This window comes from Astatotilapia calliptera, chromosome 3 (genome assembly GCF_964374335.1).
Source record: "Astatotilapia calliptera chromosome 3, fAstCal68.1, whole genome shotgun sequence".
In the NCBI taxonomy this organism is placed as follows: Eukaryota; Metazoa; Chordata; class Actinopteri; order Cichliformes; family Cichlidae; genus Astatotilapia; species Astatotilapia calliptera.
The window spans coordinates 65051671-65078028 of record NC_137424.1 but is presented as its reverse complement, the minus strand read 5'-3'; the positions used below and the strand labels follow the sequence as shown (position 1 = coordinate 65078028).

At 40.6% G+C, this 26358-nt stretch overlaps 2 protein-coding genes, 1 long non-coding RNA gene and 1 pseudogene across 6 annotated transcripts in view; 2 read left to right on the top strand and 2 right to left on the bottom strand.

Moving 5' to 3' along the window:
- The window catches only part of LOC145426097 (E3 SUMO-protein ligase ZBED1-like), a 2028-nt pseudogene extending 908 nt beyond the window's left edge, over window positions 1-1120 (bottom strand). Inside the window, exon 1 of the transcript XR_013906859.1 lies at window positions 58-1120. The product of XR_013906859.1 is annotated as an E3 SUMO-protein ligase ZBED1-like (transcript). The remainder of the gene's footprint in view (window positions 1-57) is intronic.
- LOC113019453 (uncharacterized) overlaps window positions 1-17216 on the top strand; it is a 35713-nt gene extending 18497 nt beyond the window's left edge. Inside the window, exons 11-25 of the mRNA XM_026163179.2 lie at window positions 2148-2262; window positions 2355-2488; window positions 2621-2847; window positions 2951-3065; window positions 4801-5100; window positions 5721-5947; window positions 6063-6151; window positions 6237-6337; window positions 6943-7178; window positions 7309-7397; window positions 11394-11605; window positions 12760-13751; window positions 13884-13953; window positions 16203-16377; window positions 16495-17216. Coding sequence (XP_026018964.2) covers window positions 2148-2262; window positions 2355-2488; window positions 2621-2847; window positions 2951-3065; window positions 4801-5100; window positions 5721-5947; window positions 6063-6151; window positions 6237-6337; window positions 6943-7178; window positions 7309-7397; window positions 11394-11605; window positions 12760-13751; window positions 13884-13953; window positions 16203-16377; window positions 16495-16699 — 3287 coding nt within the window. The 3' untranslated portion in view covers window positions 16700-17216. The remainder of the gene's footprint in view (window positions 1-2147; window positions 2263-2354; window positions 2489-2620; window positions 2848-2950; window positions 3066-4800; window positions 5101-5720; window positions 5948-6062; window positions 6152-6236; window positions 6338-6942; window positions 7179-7308; window positions 7398-11393; window positions 11606-12759; window positions 13752-13883; window positions 13954-16202; window positions 16378-16494) is intronic.
- A 726-nt stretch (window positions 17217-17942) lies between these two features.
- On the bottom strand, window positions 17943-18888 carry LOC145425588 (uncharacterized). The gene is made up of 2 exons (XR_013906312.1): window positions 18481-18888; window positions 17943-18349 (listed from the first exon to the last, which is right to left on the bottom strand). It is a non-coding gene; the product is annotated as an uncharacterized LOC145425588 (long non-coding RNA).
- Window positions 18889-20500: 1612 nt separating this feature from the next.
- Window positions 20501-25979, top strand: LOC145419244 (uncharacterized). Of its 3 annotated transcripts, none has more exons than XR_013903790.1 (7): window positions 20501-20887; window positions 21796-21864; window positions 22026-22158; window positions 22368-22450; window positions 22653-22964; window positions 23419-23525; window positions 24678-25979. XR_013903790.1 is itself a non-coding variant. In XM_026163195.2 (7 exons), exons 1-7 carry the CDS (start codon window positions 20644-20646, stop codon window positions 25801-25803), a joined length of 2004 nt encoding a protein of 667 aa, XP_026018980.1. In that variant the 5' UTR covers window positions 20501-20643; the 3' UTR covers window positions 25804-25979. The 3 variants fall into 3 exon arrangements, 2 of the variants coding, with proteins under 2 accessions (XP_026018980.1, XP_080150057.1); XM_026163195.2 differs by having other exon boundaries at window positions 22653-22894; XM_080293931.1 differs by lacking the exon at window positions 24678-25979 and having other exon boundaries at window positions 23419-23549.
- Window positions 25980-26358: the final 379 nt, after the last annotated feature.

The window sequence follows — 26358 nt, the reverse complement described above, 5'->3', positions numbered from 1 at the left end:
AAACAAAGCTAGAATGCAAAGATAGACACACAATCATGAGAAACAAAATGTATTTACCTGCAAGGTTCCAGTAGTTCCTCCAGCTTTTGCAGTCTGTCAAGCTCCTGGTCAGTCAACATAGTCACCTTGCTGTTTTGTTGAGTCAGGATGGTGGTCAGCCCAAATTTGTTTCTCTGGATCCGCTTGATCATCTCTAGGGTGGAGTTCCATCTTGTTGGAACGTCCTGAACAAGCGGTTCTGTTTGATGTCCATGTGCAGCTTGCTGTGCCTTTAATTCCTGAGCGTTTGCTGGACTATGCTTAAAATGTCCAACAATCTTGCGACATTTGGCCAGAGCCCTTTCAAATGCGCTGTCATTAAAACTGTGACCGTTCTTTGCAGAATGTGGGCCATGCAGGGCATGTGTTCAAATGGAAGTAGTCTGGCGGCTGCAACCATGTTACGAGCACTGTCGGTGCCAAGCGTGGTTACCTTGTCCTTGATTTTCCATTCGTTTGCAACATTCAGAAAATGGTCAGCACACGCCTCAGCATAGTGTCTCTCTTCAGTTTTACTCACTGTTAGTGCAAACGATTGCATAGTCCAGTCGTTATCAATAAAATGCGCCATGACCCCCAAGTAATTATCGTTGTTCACCGAAGTCCAGTGGTCTCCGGTGAGAGCGACATTCCTTACTTGCACAAGCTTGCTGGACTGCTGAGCCCTCTGGTCCCCATACAAAGTGTGCAGTCTCGACACAATGGTTCCTCTCGAGGGCAGATTGTAACACTCATCTCCTGATGCAGCACGAATGACTTCTCTCAGTCCATCATCTTCTACTATGCTAACTGGTCGGCAGTTTTTAGCTATCCAAACAACCAAGGAATTGGTTACCTTTTCTCTCACATTTTTTGTTATTCGTCCACAAGCACCATACTCCTGAAGCGTAGACTGGCGAGGTCCCGTAGAGGTGGATTCAGTTGGGTGTTTTGCTCTCAGGTGATACGCCAGTGATGAACTGCTTCGGTGGTACTTGAATTCAGCTTTGCAAATTGTGCATCTTACTCTCGTTTTGTCCAACAAGCCATCAGGCAACTTCTTAAAGAGAAACTTTCCACCCAAAAGTCCGTCCTCGTCCATGCTTGCGTGTGTTAGCTAGTGTTAGCTAGATAGTAGCATGGTGTCACTTCTTCTTCTAATCATTTCTGTCAGGCCAAACGCCAGCATAGCACACTGTTGCCCCCTCCTCCAGAGGTGCTCATGAATTTAAAGGTCTTAGATTACAGGAAATTAATAAAAAAACAAAATCAGCGTTAAATTTTTTTAATGCATTAAACATTTCGCGTTGATCTAAACAATTAACGCGATAATTTTGACAGCACTAATATATATATATATATATATATATATATATATATATATATATATATATATATATATATATATATATATATATATGTATGTATATATATATATATGTATGTATATATATATATATGTATGTATATATATATATATATATATATATATATATGTATGTATATATATATATATATATATATATATATATATATATAGAGAGAGAGAGAGAGAGAGAGGTAGATATGGTGTAACAAATGCGTGTTACAAAGTTTATATGGTTTTCCATTGGGTCCTTTCTCGGGCCAGGTACTTTTTTTAGTACCTACTCAGCCAAAGCAATTCAGTCAATCTGAAAATGTAACGTCAACAGATTGCATTCCACCGATTGGCTAGTCAGTTTTGTCACTCGATGACTCATGAGAGCATGTCATTCACAAAAATCAAATCCTCAAAGCCTGTCTCCAAATCTGACAAAAAGCTATAGACCACACAGCAGGTCTACCATCGCCTCAAGTTTCTCCAGTGTGATGTTGTGCTTTTGTTGTATGCAAAATGGGACTTTTAGTAGTATTGCTGTAATGACCTTGCACACATAGGCAGTACTTGATTGTAATGAAAAACAATTTAACTGAGTTGGGTCGAGCCGAGAAGGTTGTAATGGAAAAGATACATTAGCTCATGTCCTCTTAAAGCACAAACAGTAGATAGTAGCAGCATGCTCCCTTTCGGTTATGTAAACGGTCAAGTTCTTGTTGAGCCGGGCAACACATAATTGTGACTAACATAAGAATTTATTTGTTCCTAGGGGTGGACGACAGTAGGAGCCTGGGATTTCAGGCACCGATAGAGGATGAAGAGTATGAATATTTAGAGCAGGAGGAAGGATACACGACAGAGCTGGATTATGTAACAACATCAAGGTTAAAAGACAAGTGCATAAATGTCTACTATGTACAAAAGTATATGTGTTATCTTTTGTATCCCAGCTCCCGTTTTTCCGTGTTTTCCTTAGGTTCTTGACTCAAACAGTTCCGTCTAAGAGGAGAAAAAAACATGGCAAACGTCGAATCAGCAAATCACAAAATTGCATAGATCTCAAAATCCGCATATTGGAAAACCCAAACATTGAAGTGCTTTCAAATACTGGTAAGTCTAAAGCAAACGTGATGTGAAATTTAAATGTTAAAAACAGAATGAAAACACCTCAGTACACATGAAACTCTGGAGCAGATGTGGAAGATTTCACTGTGATTGATTCAGTGTTCCTCTGTGTTCTAGTGTTTCGGATGTACCGGCTTCACAAGCTGAAGGTTCGTCGTGGTTTGAAGGAAGCTGACTTCCTGAAACTACTCAGGTCTACCTTCCCTCAGCTGGCTGGAGATGAACCTTTTGACCTTTTCTTATATTGCAACCTCAAGAAACTGAAACCTCTGCAAGTAGACTCTGTGACACCAGAGGAAATCATCAGAGTTTCTCGGGGATCTACCCTCTACATACGACTGCAGGTACTGTGCTGAGAAGATTTAACTGATCTCAACAGCGTTACCAAAGATTACAACACATTGACAACTTGATTTGAGAAGAAAATTCCGACCTTCTGTAAAACAGAAAGAAGATGCTGATGAAGATCATGAAGATCTTCCATCCACTGAGACAGACACCCATATAAATCTCAGAATCCGCATCCTGGAAAAGCGAAAGATTAATGTTTTGTCAAAACAAGGTAAGTCTAAAGCAAACATGATGTGAAATTTAGATGTTTCTGCTATAAAAATGCAGCACATGTAAGCCGTATATCACCTTGTTACCTACTAGGTAAGTTCTGAAGTGCTTTTCACCCTTTTACCTGCTCGGAGATCGGTCTATTAAACACAGGTGAAGCTGATGGTCTCCACCACACCTCTATACCAAAAACAGTCATTTGCACCTTGTAAATCACAATTGTTGATGCCAGTAATGCTCGAGAGCAGCTGAAACCCTGGTCAGGACCAATGTTCCCTCTAAGCTGCGTACTGCGTACAGAAAATCTAGGTTGCGCGCAAAAAAAAATCTAACCTGAATTGAAATTAAAGTAAATATTTTAACAATTCTGTTTTTTGCAGTGTTAGTAAGTGACTGGCTGCTCCCGTATGGGGTTAGACCGATGCCACCTTATCCCATAGTCCAGCCAATAATGCGATTCACATTCGTATATACGCAGCTAATCAACATCGCTAACAGGCTATGACAGCGTCCTTATGTGTCGACACCGGTGTTTTAGCTAGCAAAGTGGCGTGACTGATGTGGCGTGAAGCCACGTTAGTGTATAACCATTGGAGATGTGAGCAGGACAGACAGAACAATTGACGGAATAAGTGTGGACTTTATACCAGTTTTTAAATTGTGTTGATAGGCCACGTAAAACCAGAGTTATGACAAAAATATCTGCAATGTTTGGTTTTCTTCCTGAATATTATCATTGTTTATATTTACTGCGGGAAGAAATGGTAAAAACTGCGTTTTATAAGGAAAACGCTCGAAAGCACTCTCCACCTGTGAGCAAAGACAAAACCAAAAAGCCCCCACCCTTTCCCATTCGTCGAAAAATGTACCATGTCGACCAATCAAAACATGATATGGCAATATGGCATTTAGTGGTTTAGGAATGGGGGGGCATCAAATTTGATGCAGAACAGCTGACTGTTCCGTAAATAGTTTGAAATGTTTTTTTTTAAAAAATGCCTTAGTTGCATTTTTAGGTAAACAGTTGCAAAAAACTTTGTTTGCAAAACTCAGTAACTTTTTTGAAGAAGTAACTATATAATTAACTGCCCGACATCAACTGTATTTTGCAGACAGAGCGTTACAGGACTATCTCCCAGACCAGACTCATACCCATAATACAAGTCAGAGCTTGTATGTAAATGTAAATGCTATAATTTGATTATTTTAATAAACCATGTAACTTGGATGGATTCGATGCTGGCATGACCACAGTGCACACGTCTGATGTCGCTCACAATGGTCCAAGGGATCGCTCAGGGAGTTTGTGTGTTCGCTCAGACACATGAAAAATTAGAGGGAACATTGGTCAGGACACATATACCGTTTGTGCTGCCTCCCTGCACTCTACATGGACATCTTCATCTTTCTGCACTACTCCCTGGTCTAAGAATTGTAACATATTAATAAAGAAATATGTACTATAATACCAAGAATATTTTCATTATAAAACACAATGAAAACACCTCAGTACACATGAAACTCTGGAGCAGATGTGGAAGATTTCACTGTGATGATTGGAACATTAGGAGCCCATGTCACCACTGGTACCTCCAAACTGTGAAAGCAGATTCCAGATTCAATTGGAAAGTAGTATCAGACGAACATTTAGTGAAAGTACAACAGGAAAGTGATGATTTCTTTCTCCTAATACTGGAAAAATTGAACTGATCTCTCAGCGTTCCTCTGTGTTCTAGTGTTTCAGACGTGCCCGCTTCACAAGCTGAAGGTTCATCGTGGTTTGCAGGAAGCTGACTTCCTGAAACTACTCAGGTCTACCTTCCCTCAGCTGGCTGGAGATGAACCTTTTGACCTTTTTTTAAGGGCCAAGCACAACAAACTTAAACCTCTGAAAGGAGACTCTGTGACACCAGAGGAAATCATCAGACTTTCTCGGGGATCTACCCTCTACATACAACAGTCACTGTGTCCAGAAGATTTAAGACTTAAGATCCGCATCCTTGAGGACCCTAAGATTGATAAGATCACAAATATAAGTAAGTTTAAAGCTTTTAACCTTCAAAGATCTTTGGAAGGATTTGATGCCGTTAACGTTTTCTACCTCTTATTAGCTCCTTAACTTGATTTAGAGGCTTTGCATGTCTCAAGAGTCCAACGTACTAGTCATCCAGCTCTCTGTGCAGGTTTGCTGAGTTACCCGTTTATTAGTTGATTCAGGAAAACATGTCTTCTAACTTGTCGATGACTGAAACTGCTCTGACTGTAGTCACACTACCCGCTGTCTTAAAAAACCTCGTAACATTATAAAAGATACCTCACACTCTGGCCACTCCCTGTTTGAACTGTTGCCCTCGGGCCGACGGTACAAAGCAATCAGCGTAAGGACAAACAGACTCAAACACAGCTTTTACCAAATCAGAAAAATATGTCTTGATGCTGCTACTAAAAAATGTCCATCACGCTACTCCTGAAGTGATCTATGCACTGACTGAGGCATGTGTGTGGGGATTGATTTTATTTTACAAATTTTATTTAAAGTTTACATTTGTATGGATGATGCATTGATCAGAGATCAATTCTAATTTCGTTCTACCTGTGACAATGACAAAAAAGACATTCTGATTCTGACTTTGTGAGCTTCTCTGTTTTCTCTCAGTGTGTCAGAATCACCCGTCTCATGAGCTGAATGTTCCTCGTGGTCTTCAGGAGGCTGACTTCCTGGCTCTGCTGAGGTCCACTTTCCCTCAGCTGGCTGCTGGTGAACCTTTTACCATCTTAATTGGTCGCAACCACGATCTAATTCCTCCAAGAGTGGAGAGTATGACTGCAGAAGAGATCTGCAAGAACAGGACTAGGAATCCTGGTATTTACATCCGACTGAAGGTACTGCAAGAACCAATTTAACATCAGGGTGAAAACATTGTTTAAATGTAGAGCATGTTGTTCTGAATAAAAAATCAGAAAAAAACTATTCTTTTACTTTTTGGTGGAAATTTAGGGTCCAGAGAAAAGGTCTCTACAGAGAGAAGATGCTACCGCTGCTGAACTTCCTCCACCCAGCCTGGATTCAACCACACTGACCACTGAGTGAGTCAAAGAAAAGAGTAAGCTGCTGCTGTTAGAGTTTGTTATTTATGTCAACAGTTCAATCCAATTTTGTTCTTTTCCCCAGAGTTGAGTCTGAGAAACCTCAGATCAGTCAATCAGACACCCACGTGCATCTCAAGGTCCACATTGTGGAGGACCCTCAGATGGATACCATCTCGCCCAATCGTAAGTTCAAAGCCTTTTAATTTATCTGTCCAGTACAATATTCAGTTATCACCACTGTGATCACATGCTGAGCTGAAATAATAAAGAGTAGCCGAGCATAGCTCCTAGGGTGGTCAGGACACATTTGTGACTATGAGGTCCTTTGTAGAGCTCTGTAGGCATGCTGCTGGATGGTTTGGGAAGCTTGTGATGACCTGAGTTTGGACCAGTTTGTCAAAGCACTTCATGATTACTGGAGCACGAGCCACTACACAGCAGTCATTCAGAATGCTGATGGTGGTCATTTTTTGGTAGTGGTACCGTGATAGAGGATTTCAAGCAAGGCTGTCAGTGGTAAGGCTTAATGTTGGGGACATGGTCTCTTTGACTGACAGGTGGCTGTAGCTGCTTCCTGAACCTCAGCTGGACCTCTAGATTGTGTTTGTGCTCTTGGAGCCTTTTGGACCATTTTAATGCAAATATCTGATAAATATTGTAGTTGCTTTGCAGCTGATAACAGACTGTCTAAGACGTCTGAGCTCTTGTTTTTTGAATGAAATTGTCAGGTTTTGGTGTGATGCTCCCTGTTAGCTGGCAACTTAGCACTCTTTCCTGTTTTATCCCAGTGTTTCAGAATTACCTGCCTCATGAGCTGCAGGTTCCTCGAGGTCTTCAGGAGGCTGACTTCCTAGCTCAGCTGAGGTCAACCTTCCCTCAGCTGGCTGCTGCTGAACCTCTGGAGCTCCTGATATCTAATGACGACAAGATACTAGAGCTTCTAAATATGGAGTCACTGACAACTGAGGAGATCAAAGAGGCTGTCCAGTCAACTGGGAGTGCTACCCTCTTTGTTCGATTGAAGGTACTGTGTCAGATTCAGCATTTCTGCCTTTGTAGATTTTTCTTTTGTCCTTCTTAATCCCTCCACATGGCATTGTCAGAAACCATTAATTACAAAACCCATACTAAATAAAAACTATAAAACTTTCCAGGCCTCAGAGGATGTTCAGGATGATGTGAATAAGCTTGATGGTGCTGAAGACTCTTCATCCTTTTCTGAACAAACCACACTGCACAGGAGGTAAGTGATTAATAAAAAACGGTAAAATTGGAGAATGAAAACACAGTTTCATAGCATTTATTATGTTGCATTTTGGAAATGGACAGTGACAAATGGACTGATTCCTATATAGCGCTTTTCTTCTCTCCTGGAGTACTCAAAGCGCTGTTTACAACATTCCTCATTCACCCACTCACACAAGGACTTCTAACCTCAAGTACAATCTAACCAACATTCACACTCCAGTTGACGCATCGGAGGGCAACTTGGGGTTAGTATCTTTCCCAAGGATATTTGGCATACAGACTGGGGAAGCAAAGGTTCGAACCACCAACCTTCCAATCAGTAGCTGATCTGCTCTACCACCACAGCCCCACCTTTCCCCACCCTGCCCTGCCCCGAAGATGGTAGTTTGACCCATCTTCAATCTTATGGGTTAGAAACCTTTTTGAAGATGAAGATGAAAGAAGTTACATCTTGGAGAAAGAATGAAGAGGGCTGCATTGGTGTGGCCAAAAAACATTATCTGCAATGTTCTCCCTTGAGACATTGCTGTAGAAAACCGGCTTACCTCTGGTCTCAAAGGTGTTCAGAAACAGTAAAGATCAAAAAACACAATAAGCTTTCTCCTGGTTGCACTCCTACCTGGTGTGCTGTCTTCTGGCTTTAATATTTTGAGCTGTTTGATATTTCCTGTTGTATGGGTAGACTAGGGCTGCCAAAACTATTATTTTGATAGTCGACTAGCAACCGATTATTTTTGCAATTAGTCGACTAATCAAATCGTGCATCTATTGGATGTATACCGTACAGCTTATTGCATCAGCATGTGTCTGCTCTTATATAACTATCATTAGCTTACAGTAGAGCTGGGCGATATAAGATTTTTTCATATCACGATATGTTTTTTTCATTTCAGGCGATAACGATATCTATCACGATATCAGCCAAATAACTATATTTGTAAGATTTAAATGTGCCGTTGCTCACAAGTAAAATGTGAAATAATCAGCAGCTTGTTTTTATTTAAATATTTATTTCCCATAATAAGTTCATCCATTAAGCGGACGCGAATGGATGGATGAAGTTCAACAGGGTAGATGTCTGACAAAAGCCGAATGACGAATTAGCGCTTCCAGTCAGAGACTGAGGCTACGTCCACACGTACACAGGTATTTTTGAAAACGGAGATTTTCCGTTTTCGTTTTAAAAAATAATCCCGTCCACACATAAAGGCAGAAATGAAGGTAAACGCTGCTATGAACATGCCAAAGCAGCAGGTGGCGCTAGATTCCTAACCGTGCAGAAATGTTGGCCAATCAGAAGTCTAGAAGCCTCGGTGGGAAAAAGTAAACAAAGCTGGGGAATAGAAGCAAAACCGAGTCGTATGTGTGGAGGGACAGTAACTGTGTGTATATGTAAGCATTTAAACACTGCAGAGAGTAGAATTAACAGTAACAGTATTGTAGAAATTCATTTCACCGAAACAATAACGTGGCGCACAGTGTGACGCATGCACCAGTTTATTGTATTTCCAGACTTGCTTTCGGCACAACTTACAGTGCACGCTACTCTATTTTTTGTCAGACTTGAAATAGCCGAAATACCTTCACACTACAGAACTTCTATGGCTCTTCCGTTCGACAATCTCTCCGGCATTGGAACCATCATCTGTTTTCTCTTCGGTAACCTTCGGTCACGCTTGGTTGATTTTTCTAGTCGGCACACTCATTTCCTCCATTACCCGGGCGGTACGGTCGCTGGCTGCTTCCCAAACAAATACACATGTGCGGCTTGGCACTTGTGCTGTACGTAACAAGTCACGCAACATGACGCTGCGGCTGTGATTGGTTCGGCTCTGCGCTACTTAATTTGGATTGGCTGACCTTTTTTTTTTTTTTAAGAGGACAAGAGCGGCGAGGTCTATCGCGATAGTTTAATTTCTCTATCGAGTAAAAGTTATATCGCGATACATATCGTTATCGTTCTATCGCCCAGCGCTAGCTTACAGCTTGAAGTGTTTAAGGTATGTGCTAACTTAAAATAAAGACAAGATGATAGTTTATTAAACCTTTAATGAAATTTGCAGATTGTCTCAGTGGAGTTTAATAAACTCAGCCGTCTGCTTCTCGCTCCCTAAAATTTAACAGGACATTGGAGTAAATTCTCGACCATCTCACACTTCTGTTTAATCAGTTTTCTGTTTGACGTTTATTCAGCTGTGTGAAGACTATAACTTTAATCTCAACCAAACTGATTTACTCAGGAACAAATAAAAAACACTGAAAAAATCCAAACAATGACATTTTTAAGTTATCTAAGTGACTTATATATGTTTAACCTGAGTAGCAAAAGACCGCGGGGGAGTCGAAAATGATGTGCCGGGGGTTGACTGTTCTCGCTGGCTCTAGTGAGTCTTGACCTCCTGGTCAGCTATCGAGCTGGTGCGTAACAGGTGTCTCCGAAAACGTCGGAGCACTTTTGCAAATATGTGATGTCTTGGTAAATTGAGCAGATATTTGAAGCTTACACAGCTACATTCTCGCCTGAAAATATCTTAAAAGTTTGTTACTCTTACACTCTTTCTGGGTTGTCTGTGAAGGTTCTCAGTCATCCAGGTCATCGTAGTCAAAGGAGCTTGTAAAGAAAAGCGTCTGGACTTCTTTAAGTTGCTTGAAGACGTTTCACCTCTCATCCGAGAAGCTTCTTCAGTTCTAAGGTCAAATGGTGGCGAGTCCCAGATTTTCAGGGTTGCAAAATAAACCTTTAAGATATTTTTAGGCGAGAATGTAGTTTTGCAACCCAGAAAGAGTAATATTAAAACTAAGTAGCTGCTGCCGTTGTTGGAAACTGGGCCGCGCTATGAATTCTGGGATAGGTTGGGCCACGAAGGATACACCCGACCCATCAATCAAATCTAGGGAAAAAGAGGGTGGATTTTTTTGGCCATATTTCGAGGAGTCTTCGAATTTGGACACCCTTCGTCGCGTTAAACTACTTACCTACTACTTACTTCTGCGTCTTTCAGAATCTTACAAAACTTCCAACGACGTGTCGACTTTTAAATTACTTGTCGATGATTTTTATAGTCAACATAAGCGTGACTCCTCAGCAGTGGTGATCTGCAACTTAAAGTGATGTACAGAATGAAAAATGAACTATCTGGAAGTTGTTGTTCACTCATATCATATCAAACCTTGAAATACAGGCTTCCTTAAAAAGATTGATTAAATGATTGATTGAAAACTTTGAGCAGCTCCAGTGCTGGATGGCAGATGTTATGTTAGCAGAGTTTTGCTGCTATTGTTTCTTTTCATTGCTATTGAATGCAACCTGATCTTTGCCCAGAGAGTAATGAAACATTATGATTACCGCTCCATTTATCAGGTATGGCATCACTGGCAAGATGTGGCGTCATCACTTCTTTTCCTCTTATACTAGACTATGGGTATATGGATGATAGGTAGCTGTTTAAGATACAAAGGTGTATTATAAGACATGATGGTCTGAACACTGCTGATTAGCATGCTAGCTGGCATGCTAATCAGCAGTGGATGTAAAATGTAGACATGTTTAATATTTCTATTTTTAACATTCTGTTGATATTATTGATTATATTATAAGTTAATTTTTGCGTGTTTTGATCTTAAAGTATGTATTGACAATTGTCAATTGTTTTCAAGCTAATTTGCGAATCTGATTTGAGAAAGGCAGTCAGGTTTGCCAAACTGCACAGCTGCTAATGATAACCTTTATGCAGGAAGCATTAGTTATTCCATTTATTCTTAAATGGAAACAGAGATGCTGGATTGCTAACCCACTATTAAAACTCCTGTTTCTAAACGAGATGCTGAATGTGAACCAAGATTGTTCCAGATTACATTGACTTTTATTCAACACTGACTACCAATTTAGCTACTGAAGAATCATTTCATGGAAATGTGTGTTTAAATGTTCAGTCTATTCTGTCTTGGAGGAAAACATTTTCATGAGTGTCGTGGATCTTTTTTCTCACAGTAATGAAAGGAAACCCTTGGATGAAGACCTGAAGGATATCATCCTCAGAGCTTTGCCATTAATTTCTGAAGACACTCAACAGTCATTGATTCATAAGCTGTTAAGTGATGGAGTGGAGTCTACCCAGGACCTAAAATTTGTCATTGAAGATGATATTGCTGACTTGCTGCCTCCCCTTCAATTACAGACACTCCTGGAAGCATTTAAAAATGGTAATGTTGATGTAAATACACTAGTTTTTTCTATACAATGTTATAGTAGTATATCTGATAATTTCTAACAGCCTTTTTCTTAAAATATATATTCCCTGAACACTAAATCCGTCAGTACAGCGAAATGGTAAAATTGTACTGAAAGTTTTTAAAACTGTTTTTTACTTCTGTTAACTTATTTTGTCATTCTAACACTGCTGGTTTCCCCACTGAGTGCTACAGCCAAGTGTCTGTGTTTTTTACCAAAACCTTTTAATATGATGCAGCTCTTGATCCATCCATTATGTGATGTTTATCTGGGTTCACATCAGGGGCAGCAGTCTGAACCGGACCTGCATGAATGGGTCTTTAGTAGTGCTTAGACATTTATCTAACAAGCAAACGATCCTTGATTCAATCCCAGAAAGAGACACAAATCCCTTGGGAGCTCCAGGAATAGAATCAGGATGAAAAATCTGCCAAATAAAACATCAACTACCTGTGTGGTGACCCTCTGTGGCTGAGGGAGCTTTTCACAGCGACTGCCAGCGACTTCCAGAGACTACTGGCAACCACCCTGTTGACTGTTAGATAGATGTCTAGGTTTTTCTGACCAAGGCCTTAGAGATATAATGAGTAACTTGGCTATTCAGAGGGGTATCTATCTGGATGGAGGCGCTACTCCGTTAAAAAAAAAAAAACAGTTAAGGGGGATTCATTATGTCTATGGAGCCTCAGATCCTAGGGAAAATCAGAACCTTCTGGTGAGATTTTTGCTAGTATTTGTATTCTCATGTTCCTGGTTTGGTTGTTGATAAAAGGCTAGTGGGGTATTGTCTTCATTCTGGACACCAAAGTTTGTGAATATGATAACTTGGAAACAGGGTGACATAGGCGCATCTACTAAAAATCCTGGATTAGTTCAATTTCCAGTTAAATTGAACTCACCGTTAGAGGTCAAGTTTTCTGAAAACCTTAAGAATCCATAACTCAAGAACAAGGAGATGTAGGGTTTAGAAAATTATACCATAGGAGGAGGATACTGGGAGGCTCAGGGGTCGGACTGACGGTCGGCAGTATTTAAAAAAATATATATATTATTAACTTATTTTAAGCTCACCCTTGTATAAGAGACAATTGAGCTCACTGTGTGTTTTTTTCCCTTTCCTTTTCAGAGACAGACCTGGTTACTTTGGACCTGCCAGTGATTCCTTCCTCTAGCTCACTGCTCAGCAGTCCTGCAGCGTCACCTTGCTCCACTTCATCTGGTGTACTCCCACTCTCAAATCAAGAACATGACAACTCAGAAAGCTGCGGGCAAACCACCCTTTTCAGAAAACATTGGGCAGAGACGTTCCAGGTGCCCTGGGACCTCATGCCAATGGAAATTCAAGCAGCGGTTGCTGAGGGCAAGAGACCATCCCCTGCAGCAAGGAGACAGATGGTTAGAATTTTAGCAGATGAGATGAGGAAACACGAGCTAAACCCAACACGTGCTCAGTGTGTAACCATCTGCCGAAACATTGTCCGTAAGTACCCTCAGAGCTTTGCTGATCTGTGTGACAACGGTCAGCTGCTGGAAGAGGATTACATCTCGCTTGTGATTCAAATCAAAAACCGAATTGATAACCTGAAACGGACCAGCAACTTTCGCCACAGCCGTTTGTCTGGAATGAAAAGAGGATCCACCAACAATTATGGCTGCGCCAGATTTGAGCCTGGCCTGCTGCCGGAGGAGACAAATGAAACAGTGGAGCGAAAACGCCAGCGACTGGAAGAAATTTACCATCAGGATGGCTCAAGCATGGTAGAAAAAGACGAAGTAAAAGAACTCATGAAAGTAACCTTCTACCTGCAGCGCCGCCAAATAAATGCACTCCCAGTACCGGCTATTAGAGATTTAAGGGGCCGATGGCCTTATCTTTTCACACACAATGGACTTTATACTCATTTCGAGCTGCTCACTGATATCAAAGTGCTTCGCACTCTTGAGGTTGCAATGGAGGAGTGTGGACCAACCATCCTGGAGGTCTTCAGCAAGTCCACTAATCCAGATATCCAATCCATCCTCTCAGTGGGTCCAAAACTTGAACTATCCTTCTGCATCCTGCAACTTCTGATGGCTCACTTCTCCGAACCCCTCGGAGGACTGATTCTTTTTGCAAATGTGAGTTATTTTAGGGTTTTTGATTTCTTCAAAGGTGACACCTGTATCTGTTGTCTCTGTTATTGGGGAAGACAGCAGTTTTATTTGTTTCATGTTTTTGTTAATTAATTTAGTCATAACTCTGTGTCCTAGGCAAATGCCACAGCAGCTGAATTACAGACGACACTCCAACTACCTCCAACTCCTCGACTGATACTCCTCGGTATGACATACATATTTATTTTTTGTTGTTATGATTAGGGATGGGTATCGTTTAGGTTTTATCCGATACTGGTGCCAAATCGGTACTTTTGAAACAGTGCCGGTGCTCAAACGGTGCTCAAACCGGTGCTTAAAGAATGGAGAACACAAAATTGGTCCAAAAACCTCTTATGTTCAGCTGGTTTTTTGTAAAAAGATAACAATGTTAGCCTTTTCTGCAGCTATGGGGCATATATGGTATCACTCTTGGCTGGAAGCAGTGCTTAAACAATGGAAAAAACACAAACTTTGTCCAAAAACCTCTCATGTTTAACTGTTTTCCACTTTTTCTTTGGTCATTTTAGCCTTTTTGGCCAGGGTGAAGGGAGTATCTGCCATCAAACAAGAGGACAGCTGCATGTAGCTATGATGATGTTTGCTAGTTCACCTTACATGCATTAATGTAATAACGTGGTTAGCCTACTCAACGTAAATTACACACGAACAACATTAAACTACTCACGCAGAGAAGAACGGCTGCTGCTGCCATCATCATCCGTCATCATTTCTGCTACACTGGCAGGGCTAGGGGCCAGGACTCTCCTCTTCGGGTTTTTGGGGGATGTTGCATAACAGGCAACCCACCCGCAGTAGATGCGCTCGGTGTGAGGTCTCGCAGCAAGCTATCAAATACGGCGCATTTCTCGGCTTTTAAAAAAACCGCTATGCGTCGCCTGGTGTTTCATCGGATTTGAGGTGTTATCTCCTTTGACAGCATCACAGTATCAGCTTAAAGCACTTGTTGCAGGCTGCTGAGTTTGCATATTTTGCTGTGAAGTACAGCCAGACTTTTGACCGCTTCGCCTTGGACATTTTTAATCTGTAGCTCTGCTCTAACTGAACGTACGTACCTGGGCCCGCCTACTATCCTCGGAAACGTAAAATGATTGGCTAGAAGTGTATCACAGCTCAGGAAAAAAAAAGCACCGAAATAAAGCACCGAAATGTGCGCTGCTTTTCGGTCTGGTTACTACAGTTTATGTCAGAACCGGACACCGGTGCACATCCCTAATTATGATTGCAAAAGCCAACAGCGTTAAGCATTAAGTGCTTCTTGAGAAGAAAAATAGCCTCACTATAATTTCATAACTCATGACTTATAATGTCATAACAAAGATTTATCTTATTACCCAAGAATCCTGTTACAACAGTGAATGTTCACCCGTTGCCAAATGCTAAAAGTCACAAGAAATTTAGTTCAACTTAAACCGAGATGAGTTAATGAGCCTTCAGTCGACCTAGAGGAGGTCAAATTTTAATTACCGGTTGCCTTTCCCCCCCCCATATTTTTCACCCTGTTTCACTGTTGGCTTCTTTCACTTGCCTTGTCTCTTTTGCACATTTTCCATGCAAACTGCAGTAATCGTCATCCAGTTAGGAAGTCACCAACAGGTCTCCAGAGACTGAAGCTTAAAACAAAAGGCAGAGTCATGCTGACGTTTTTTGGCACCTTCACAGATTGCAGGTTGTTCCTGATCTTGAATTAGAAAATGTTACCCTCACCTGTTTGTCTGCTGTAAAGCATAAATGTGGCACAACTCACATTCAATATGATGATCACTGGAAGACACCAGCTCATAATTTTCTCCATAGCTCCTCTGATATTGGAGGACTCTGTCTGGGCAGTAGAAGTTTTAGCACCTTCAAGTGGTGAAGATTCTCCATTTCCATTTTCTATTTTATTATGATGAAAAAAACACAGGAGACTTTGTATAACTTGCAAATCAAAAAATTGTCAAAGTCAATAAATTAGAAGAAAATCATGTCTTAAAAAACAGCTTCTGCAACAAGCTACTCTTCAGCACCCCAAAGAAAACAAACACAACACAAAAACAAAGCTTATCTAGCTTGCTTTTGCAAGTTGTATGCCCAAAGTTCCCTGTAAATATATGTTCAGTCAACATGAACAATGTTTTATATATTGCCGAGTCATATACACTACACAATCATCGGCATATTAAAATTTTATTTTATGGGCGCGACTCCGGAAGCTGAAGTCACGCTGTGTGACTGGAAAATCTACAGCTTTATTTTCATGCCTAACTGCGAAATTCTGGTCAGATACAGATGTTAAATGTTCTTGACAGGGTATGAGTGATGTACTTGATGGTTCTGTGTGTTTATTAACACATTTGCACTGAAGAAGTATATTGAATAAATAAGCTCATTACCATTTCAGTACTAATGGTGGGATTTTATTTGGATTTTAAGCCGAATCACCGAAAAGCTCCATTCGCCGCTGGATGATCAGTCTTGAGGGGCACATCATTTGCGAGGGCATCCAGCCGACTTTTCTGTCCGGCCTCGCTGCTGTCTTTTCTACTTACTACATCTTCAATCTTCAGTATCAAGACGATGCTGCATGCACACTGGAATTCATTCAAAGGTTAGATGAGTACATTTTCCAGCTGTTAATTTGTGATGTGAGGTCTTTGTGCTAAAAGGCTTGCAAGAACCCGTTCCTGTGTCACTTTGGATCTGACCACACATTTGTTTTTTCCAGGCGATTGATTGGGATAAATCCCGACACAGGCACCAAAGTTCCACAAGGCAAATTCCCGTCAAAGGAGACTGGGAAGTTCACACAGGAAAAGACTTCGCCAGTCAACCCCCAAGTTTTAAAACTGTTAAAGAAACTAATGGATGTGAACCCAGCTGTTTACACCCACACAACCATGTTTCCATCACTTCAGGGGACATCAAACTGACATTCATGTTTGTTTTCGTGGAGAAATCCGAATTTCTGGGGTCTGAAGAACCTCTTGGAGCAACGGCCGACACTTTGGAGCTTGCAGTGTAGTGGCTGGATATCCAGACCAGAACTTTGGGTCCCATGCACTGGTCATAGTCTACATTGTCGGTTTTAAAGAGGTATGATGTCATCAGATTGTTTTGAGAGTGCACTTTGACTAGTGCATTTGTCTTTCATTCTTCATTCGGACTTGCTGCATGCACCAAGTACCAGAAAAGTTTCTGGTGCCACAGATTCTGCAGACTGTTTATACAGATCACCCTTTGCCTTGCTTAAGACTTTGAAATGTGCAAATTCAAAGTGTGAAAGAAACAAGGAACAAATACAACTTTATGCTGTTTTCTTTGTTCGGGTTGACTTATGTTCCCCAATGCAAGCTGCTGTTTTCTAGCAGAAACTCTGAAGTACTATATTTTGTTTACTGTACACCTTTTTTTTAAATTACTGTAATTAAAGTTACATTTCTGGGGTAAGATTTGGGCATTGTTTTACATTTCCTGTTTATCTTAGTTCATTGTTTACACACTGACTGCATAAAGGGCCATCTGCAGTACTATGTTTATTTACTATGCAGTACTATGTTTAGTACTATGTTTATTCAGTATGCCACAAAGTTCAAATCCTCTCAGAAGGATTTGTACAACACGACAGTGATGCAAGCATGCCAAGTCAGCCAGTGGATTCAAACTGAGGATCTTAGTGGAATGAAAAAAAAAGTATATATATACAGGGAGTGCAGAATTATTAGGCAAATGAGTATTTTGTCCACATCATCCTCTTCATGCATGTTGTCTTACTCCAAGCTGTATAGGCTCGAAAGCCTACTACCAATTAAGCATATTAGGTGATGTGCATCTCTGTAATGAGAAGGGGTGTGGTCTAATGACATCAACACCCTATATCAGGTGTGCGTAATTATTAGGCAACTTCCTTTCCTTTGGCAAAATGGGTCAAAAGAAGGACTTGACAGGCTCAGAAAAGTCAAAAATAGTGAGATATCTTGCAGAGGGATGCAGCAGTCTCAAAATTAGTGATGGGCAGATGAAGCTTCATGAAGCACTGAAGCTTTTCATCAATTGGTTCACCCAAGCGCAAAGCTTCATGAAGCTTCATTTGCTCTAGCAGGACACCTACTGGACGTAAACATATTAGTTGGCATGAATTTGAAGAGTGTGGCCTTTTGCACACAGCCTGTAAATGTCAACAACTAAAGGAGTGTGTAAAACATCTATATTGTAGTGATGCAGTACACTGTGTATATTTATACTGGCAGTATGGAAAATGATCATTTGGAAATGCTTAAAATGGAAATGATCATTTACTGTGAGGTGAGGTGTGGTTGGGGTGTGGACAGTGGTTGTGCTTTTGTAACGTTGAGGTATGGACAGCTACACACTGAGGCTTTGAGCCTCAGTCCTGCCTGTTCACATTTTATTCTGTAAAAACTACATTTTCACTGCTTTTATGACCTTTTTAGTGGGGAGAACATAGCTGGGATTTAATGATTTAACAAATCTTTTGAATCCTTTGTCCTCCACAATGCTAAATGGCTGGGAGTCCTCAATCACCATGCTAACCAGGTCTTCATCTATTGGAGATTGTTCTCCTGAGGAAAGACAATAAAGACAAAGCACAAATATAAATATCACACACGTAACTTATTACAGTTGTATAATATTGTTATATCATTTAGTAACATTACTGCATGCTATATTATCATTGCATTTGATGGCTCACCTGGTCTTGCTCCACAATCGGTGTTCCCCTTATTCTCATGCAAAGCTCTGTAGTGCCTAAGCATGGATGAGGTGTTGTTGTTATATCCCAGCTCCCTGGCACATAGCAAACACTTCACCTTGTACAAAAGTAAAGACAGCTTAACATAAATTATATTGCACCATCAGTATTATGAAAATACATCTTCTGTAGAAATTTACATACCTTGTTGGGAGGAATAAAATCAAAATGTTCCCACACAGGGGAGGACATCCTCCTCTTCTTAGCTGGCTCCATTCTCTCCTGACTTTCTCTCCTCACTCTCATAAACCTCCAAACTGTCTCCAAACTCTCACTAACCGCAACTCTCCATCAAACACCCACATTTTGAATGAAGTCTGAGGGGTTTATATTTCTGTCATAGCTCGCGGCAAAGTTCGAACCACTTCATGAACCAGTCACGTGGTACAGCCGGGCAGCGAGGCTTCGGACGTCATCATTTTCAGCCCCTCCCATAAATGAAGCATCGCGGATACGCGCATCGCGGAAACGCCCCCTCAATTACTCGACACAAGCTTCGAAGCCTTGATACAGAACGTCACATCACTACTCAAAATTGCAAAGCTTCTGAAGCGTGATCATCGAACAATCAAGCGTTTCATTCAAAATAGTCAACAGGGTCGCAAGAAGCGTGTGGAAAAACCAAGGCGCAAAATAACTGCCCATGAACTGAGAAAAGTCAAGCGTGCAGCTGCCAAGATGCCACTTGCCACCAGTTTGGCCATATTTCAGAGCTGCAACATCACTGGAGTGCCCAAAAGCACAAGGTGTGCAATACTCAGAGACATGGCCAAGGTAAGAAAGGCTGAAAGACGACCACCACTGAACAAGACACACAAGCTGAAACGTCAAGACTGGGCCAAGAAATATCTCAAGACTGGTTTTTCTAAGGTTTTATGGACTGATGAAATGAGAGTGAGTCTTGATGGGCCAGATGGATGGGCCCGTGGCTGGATTGGTAAAGGGCAGAGAGCTCCAGTCCGACTCAGACACCAGCAAGGTGGAGGTGGAGTACTGGTTTGGGCTGGTATCATCAAAGATGAGCTTGTGGGGCCTTTTCGGGTTGAGGATGGAGTCAAGCTCAACTCCCAGTCCTACTGCCAGTTTCTGGAAGACACCTTCAAGCAGTGGTACAGGAAGAAGTCTGCATCCTTCAAGAAAAACATGATTTCCATGCAGGACAATGCTCCATCACAAGCGTCCAAGTACTCCACAGCGTGGCTGGCAAGAAAGGGTATAAAAGAAGAAAAACTAATGACATGGCCTCCTTGTTCACCTGATCTGAACCCCATTGAGAACCTGTGGTCCATCATCAAATGTGAGATTTACAAGTAGGGAAAACAGTACACCTCTCTGAACAGTGTCTGGGAGGCTGTGGTTGCTGCTGCACGCAATGCTGATGGTGAACAGATCAAAACACTGACAGAATCCATGGATGGCAGGCTTTTGAGTGTCCTTGCAAAGAAAGGTGGCTATATTGGTCGCTGATTTGTTTTTGTTTTGTTTTTGAATGTCAGAAATGTATATTTGTGAATGTGGAGATGTTATATTGGTTTCACTAGTAAAAATAAATAATTGAAATGGGTGTATATTTGTTTTTTGTTAAGTTGCCTAATAATTATGCACAGTAATAGTCACCTGCACACACAGATATCCCCCTAAAATAGCTAAAACTAAAAATTACTTCCAAAAACATTCAGCTTTGATATTAATGAGTTTTTTGGGTTCATTGAGAACATGGTTGTTGTTCAATAATAAAATTATTCCTCAAAAATACAACTTGCCTAATAATTCTGCACTCCCTGTATCTATCTATCTATCTATCTATCTATCTATCTATCTATCTATCTATCTATCTATCTATCTAGATAGATAGATAGATAGATAGATAGATAGATAGATAGATAGATAGATAGATAGATAGATAGATAGATAGATAGATAGATAGATACTGTCATGCTCCAGACGGGTTGTTGTTTTTTTTTTATAGTAAATGTGTGTATACAGTGTTTCAGTCTGCTTTCTTTATAACGTTTCTCCCCGGACACATTTTGCGACAGCACAATAAGAACACCGTCCGGTCAGTGTCGTTCGCCTCTCAGACGGACCCGTGAAAACACACACATGTTTTATCTCGAGAAGAGCGGCAACTCGGAGTCCCCCGACAGCGTCGCTAACATGTCCAAGAGCGACATACTGAGAGGAATCATCACTGAGAAACTGAGCACAGCCGCCCGGGAGATCTTAGCAGTGGTGGAGAGGACTGTAGCCGACTACGAGGAGGAGGCTGCGGGCTTCAGGCAGGAGATCGACCGGCAGAGGAGACTGCTGGAGCTCCTGCAGCCTCGGGTCAAGCTTGAGAGGACAGGTCAGTGACAGAGGCGGATTTGCCGAACTTCATTTAAAAATGACTCATTTAATATTTCCTCGCTAGCTGGTGAATATAGTGACTTCACAGTGCAAGAAGAAAATGTCCGCACAATTGTTTAGAAATGGATTAACAAGTCGGCATGCGTTTAGTCAGCTTTCACAGGATAATGTGAGACAATCACCGCTTTTGGGGTTCCTTTAACTTTATGGGCAGCCCACCCCCTGAAGCTAATGAAAAATTAATTCTACTAAAACTCAAACTTTTCACTTGTGTTTCTTAAATTTTGACTTAATAACTTGCAGCTTTCCCTTCCCCACTGTCACCAAAGTGCGTGTGATGTGGTTTCTATGTATTATTGTAGGGTCTTTTTCATATATTAAAAAGCGCCTTGAGGCAAATGTTGTAATTTGACACTGAATAAATAAAATTGAATTGAATATAACTGAAATTTCTAGTTATTCAGAAGTAAGTTGCATTTTCAAGTCGGCTTGTCAACATTTTTAATTAACCCAAAACTTGAGTTGATTATAAACATTTTTGACTTAATGACTCATAATTTACAGTTTTTCAGGAGTTAGTCGCAATTTTGAGATACTGATTTGAAATTTGGACTTGGCTCTGATCAGCAATTTTTATTTTTCAATGTTGGAAATGAGCTTACATATAAAACATAAAGGTGAAGTTTTCACAGTTCACATGAAGCCTGCTCTATCAGTTTTAAGAATTTAGGATGTCAGATTTTCCACAGTCTGCAGTTATTTGAGTGATAAACAGGACTAAATCCCAACTTTAAAGCTGCTCTTTAAAAATACATGTTGCTTTCAGCTGTTCATAGCAATATTGTGTTTGGCCATACATGAAGTAACTGATCAGATCTGACTGACAAAAGTAATCTCTTGTCACAGATCTGGACATCCATGAGGTGGTGGTCATGACCGGAGACAAAGAGGATCAGCAGCACACACATCTGCCGGGTTTGTTTTCTGTCAAAGCTTGTTTTCTTAAATGTTGAGAAAAAGGAGGAATGAGTGAATGAACGACTCTAAGGACAATACGTTTTTGCTGCAACACTAAAGATGATGTTCAGACTTACATATGGTAGTAAATAGTAAAATAGGGTGTGTAATGTTTCCAGGTATGGAGGGTCCTGGAAGTCCAAGTCTGCTACGTCGTGATGAAGATGAAGATGAGCAGCGGATGGCCCAAATGTCGATGAGTTCCAGGCAGAAAAGAGAAAATCTGATGCACCCGGATTATGAAATACCAAGGTTACAAATGCAATCAGAATCAGAATACTTTATTGATCCCTGGGGGAAATTATTTCAACAGTTTATGTCAACAGTCTGGATGTTACAGTTAGTTTACATTGTGACGCTTTGTGTTTTAACAAAAAACTTTGCATTTGCACCACGGCTTCACCTTTGCCAGTACTGGCCTGAATGTAGTGCTCTAACACAACTACCATTTCTCCTGACAGGAAGAAGTCCAGCAGACATTGGCTCAGTGACACACAGAGACATCTACATTTCAGGATTTGTTTCCTGGAGGACTCTCAAGACGGTATGCTCTCAAACATGGGTACATTTGAAGTTCCTATCTTAGCACCTGAACCAAATAGCCAGACCTAACGATACTAAAAACCTTAAATGTTCAAGGACTTGCAGATGAACTTGCAGAGTTCTGAGATGCTGCCGGCCAGGATAACCATTGTTTCCTCACTGCTTGCAAAGTCTTGATCTCACGATGGTTTCTTCTTTTTCAGGGTTTAAAAAAACTCTGTTTGAGGACCTGAAGTGTCCCCGTGATCTAAAGGAGGGTGACTTCTTGGACATGATCAAGTCCACGTTCCCTCAGCTGGCCGGGGACAAACCGCTGAACATCTTCAAGTCTGACCACAGTAAGAGACTCCAGAGGCTCATGCTGAAGACCCTGACACCAGAAGACATCTACAGGACCACGAAGCCCACCGGGCTTGAAAAGGCTGTCCTCTATGTCAAACTTAAGGTCGACACTAGAGTAGTTTTCCTCACTGCTGCCACAGATATAGTTATAGTCATGAAAAGTCTGTTAACAGGTAAAACATTAAAGGAAAAATGATAAATAAGTGTTCAAAACTAAATACCTCTTATGGTGCGTTTGATTTCTTCTGCTTCCAGCTGACTCTTTAGGAAACAAAACAAATGACAGCACGAACACACCACTGAACAGAGCAGAACATTTCCACTGTAATAACAGATCAACTGTAACTTGAATTGCTGCTCTGAACTTGGTTCTGTTAGTATTGAGATATCTTCATGGAAGTTTGTGTTTATTTGGCAAAAATGGTGATGAAATATGTCCTAAAATAAGCTTTTCCCACTGTGTCTGTCTGAGATACAGTCAGATGAGCCAAAACAAATGGCTTTGACCTGCGTTAAAACCATGTTCTGATTGACTAAAATGCAAACAACTAAAACAAGAAGAATAACTGATTTAAATGACGTTAGTACTTTCTGAGTTTTTGTAAAGTTGTTTTTTTTATCTTACAGACAGGAGAGGAAGACGAGGAGGAAGAACTTCACCTGTTACCCACAAGTGATAAACCTTTAACACACAGTGACAGAGTGCTTATGAAAGGCGATGAAGCCATTTCAAGGTGAATTAAAAACTGAAAAAGAAATGTTGAGTTATTTTGTTTAAAGGTCAATGAAACAGTGTGTCCTTTTTACAGGCTGTTAATGAAATATTAGCAAGTATACCACCCTATAAAGATAAAGATCCCCTAACAAACACAACCGTTTGAATTGCTGGCTTGTATGTAAAAGCAAAACATTTACAAACACAATGTCAAACAGTTGACAGATGACACTCTACTCTTTACATAAAACCAAATAAAAACCTCAATCAGGATTTTTTTTTCTTAAGTATTTTATTCATATTTAGGCATGAAAAGATGAAAAAAGATCCTGATTGAGGTTGTCATAATTCATGCATGACAGGGTTAAATAACAATAATTACAATGTATCACGTCATACACCTATAGTAACATTAAACGACCAGTGGGTGACAGGGTATAGAGTGACACATCAGCGTCCAATGTAGTGGTTCATGTGTAAGTGTAACATCAACACTGACACAAATACAGAAAACAGCCTTTGAATAGCTGTTCACTGTAGTGACCACTATGTGTTAAAGGGTTACAGGCCTGGACTGGTAGTCTTGCATATTGTGCATTTCCCCTATTGGGCTGGCGAGCCTGTGGACTAATAGTTGAATGTAATTTAATTCTTTGTCGATATAATTATACGGGCCAGTCCATCCGTGCCCGAATAGACTGTTACAATAGATCATAGAAAATAAAAATGATCTACACAAAAAATTATGTTTGAAGGCAAAACGACTGGAATGAATTAAAACACTGATCCATGACCAAGAAATATTCTTGATTTTATAATAAATTCACAAAATGAACTAAATTTTAATTTGTATTCATTACCCTCATTGAGAACTGCAACCATCAGTAAAAAGAAACCTACTGAAGGAACACTCATTTCTATAGTCTTAAAATTATTTGTACCCAACATTTAAAACATTTAATTGCTCCATATTCTTGATATTAAAAATACGTTATTATCGACCAACATAATAGCCAGCTCCTCACAGCTTTTAAATATCATGATTTCAAATAAAGTTTTGATTATTATATTAATGTGAGGTTTGCAAGCAATTTGTTATAATTCTTGGCTTGTCCGTATTTTTCAGTCAATATTCATAAATGAATTTATGAAAATCTTTGTTTCTTACCAGCTCCGTTCAACAACTAGACTATACCAAAGTGGATGTCATGGCCAACAGCTCAGCATCACAACTACAGCTCTTGCTAACAAAAGATGCTGCTGTAAATGGGTCTAGTGATGACAAACATGGAGTCGTGGCATTAAACCCAGAGCTGCAGGTGGCAAAACGTTCGAAGGCAAAAGAGCTCCAAAGTAGTTCGGAGACAATTCAGACAAGTACAATAGCCTGTAAAGTGTGTGGACTCCAGGGAAACCAGGACAGCTTGATTCAACATGCATGGAGTCACGTGGATGAGTCACCGGCTGTTTGTGGAATTTGTGGAGAACGTTTTGAATCAGTGGAAACATTAAAGGGACATCTTACAAATGACCCAAAATATCACAACTCTAATAACCAAATGTCTCTGCAAACAGAGGCGAAACAATACAAATGTGAAACTTGCGCTAAATCATTTGGTCTAAAGGAGCAGCTGGAAATTCATTGCAAGGAGCACGCTGGCCTACAGAAATACCACTGCAACATCTGCGGGAAAGCTCTCTCCCATCTTCGATCAATGAGACGGCACAAGCTGACTCACACAGTGGAGCGACCCCACAGTTGTGAAGTTTGCGGGAAGCATTTCAGATGCCCGCACGTTTTAAATTCTCACAAGAAAATCCACACGGTCAGGGAGCGGCCGTATCTCTGCCACATCTGCTGCAAAAGCTTCATGTCAAACAGCGTTCTGTCGACTCACATGAAGATTCACAGCAATGAGAGGCCACACATCTGCTTGGTGTGCAAAAAGGCTTTTATTTATAAAGGTAGTCTAAAGGCTCACATGCGAATGCACACCGGCGAGAAACCGTATAGCTGTTCCCAGTGCGGCCGCTCCTTCAAGCACAAGTGTCACCTGAACGACCATGTCAGGAGCCATTCAGGCATCAAACAGTTTGTGTGCAGCATTTGTGGGAGAGCGTGCTCTCGCCAAACTCAGCTGAAGACCCACATGAGGACCCATAATGGAGAGAAACCGTACCAGTGCGACATCTGCAAGAGGTGCTTCTCGCACCGCGGTACTCTCAAGTCACACGTGAAGATCCACGAGGCCAAAAAAAAAGACAGTGACCCGCCCGAAAACCAGACAGTGTGTTAACATGGGCTCGATTCCCTCCTATGCAACTTGTATGACTCTTGACTTTTTTTCTTTTAAAGAAAAAGTGTTAAATGAGGTATTCCTTTGGTAACAAAGCTCATGACATAAATACTTGGGTCTTGAGAGAAGGACATGAATAAAAATTATTTAATGAATAAATAATTTTTATTAAGAAAGAACTGCATAATTGGTTGTTTTTCTGGATATAAGTACTGAAAAGCCTAAAGAGATGACTAGTTCTGCTTTTTTGAAAGACAATTAAGCCAAATCTAAAGGGAAGAAATCAAAATGTAAGGAACATGTTTGAATGATTAAAAACACACACCAGCAGATTCACAGAAATAACTGACACTATCTTACCCTGTAGCGTAAGGAAAAACATGAAAGTAGACTTTCAGTCAGTCAGTAAGAAAAAAACTAATTTGCGTTAATTTAAAAAAATTAACGCAAAAAAACCAGTCTTGATTCTGACTTCATGTTTTCAAAATCATATATATATATTACACATGCAAAGACAGACAGGAAATGTATAGAGAGAGATATTTGTATATATCT

Bases quoted from the DNA above. Each gene is read 5' to 3' on its own strand.
- LOC145419244 (XM_026163195.2), top strand. From the start codon at position 20,644: ATGTTTTATCTCGAGAAGAGCGGCAACTCGGAGTCCCCCGACAGCGTC. The intron at 20,888-21,795 runs GTCAGTGACAGA...CTCTTGTCACAG, and splicing joins GGTCAAGCTTGAGAGGACAG to ATCTGGACATCCATGAGGTG. The intron at 22,159-22,367 runs GTTACAAATGCA...TTCTCCTGACAG, and splicing joins CCGGATTATGAAATACCAAG to GAAGAAGTCCAGCAGACATT.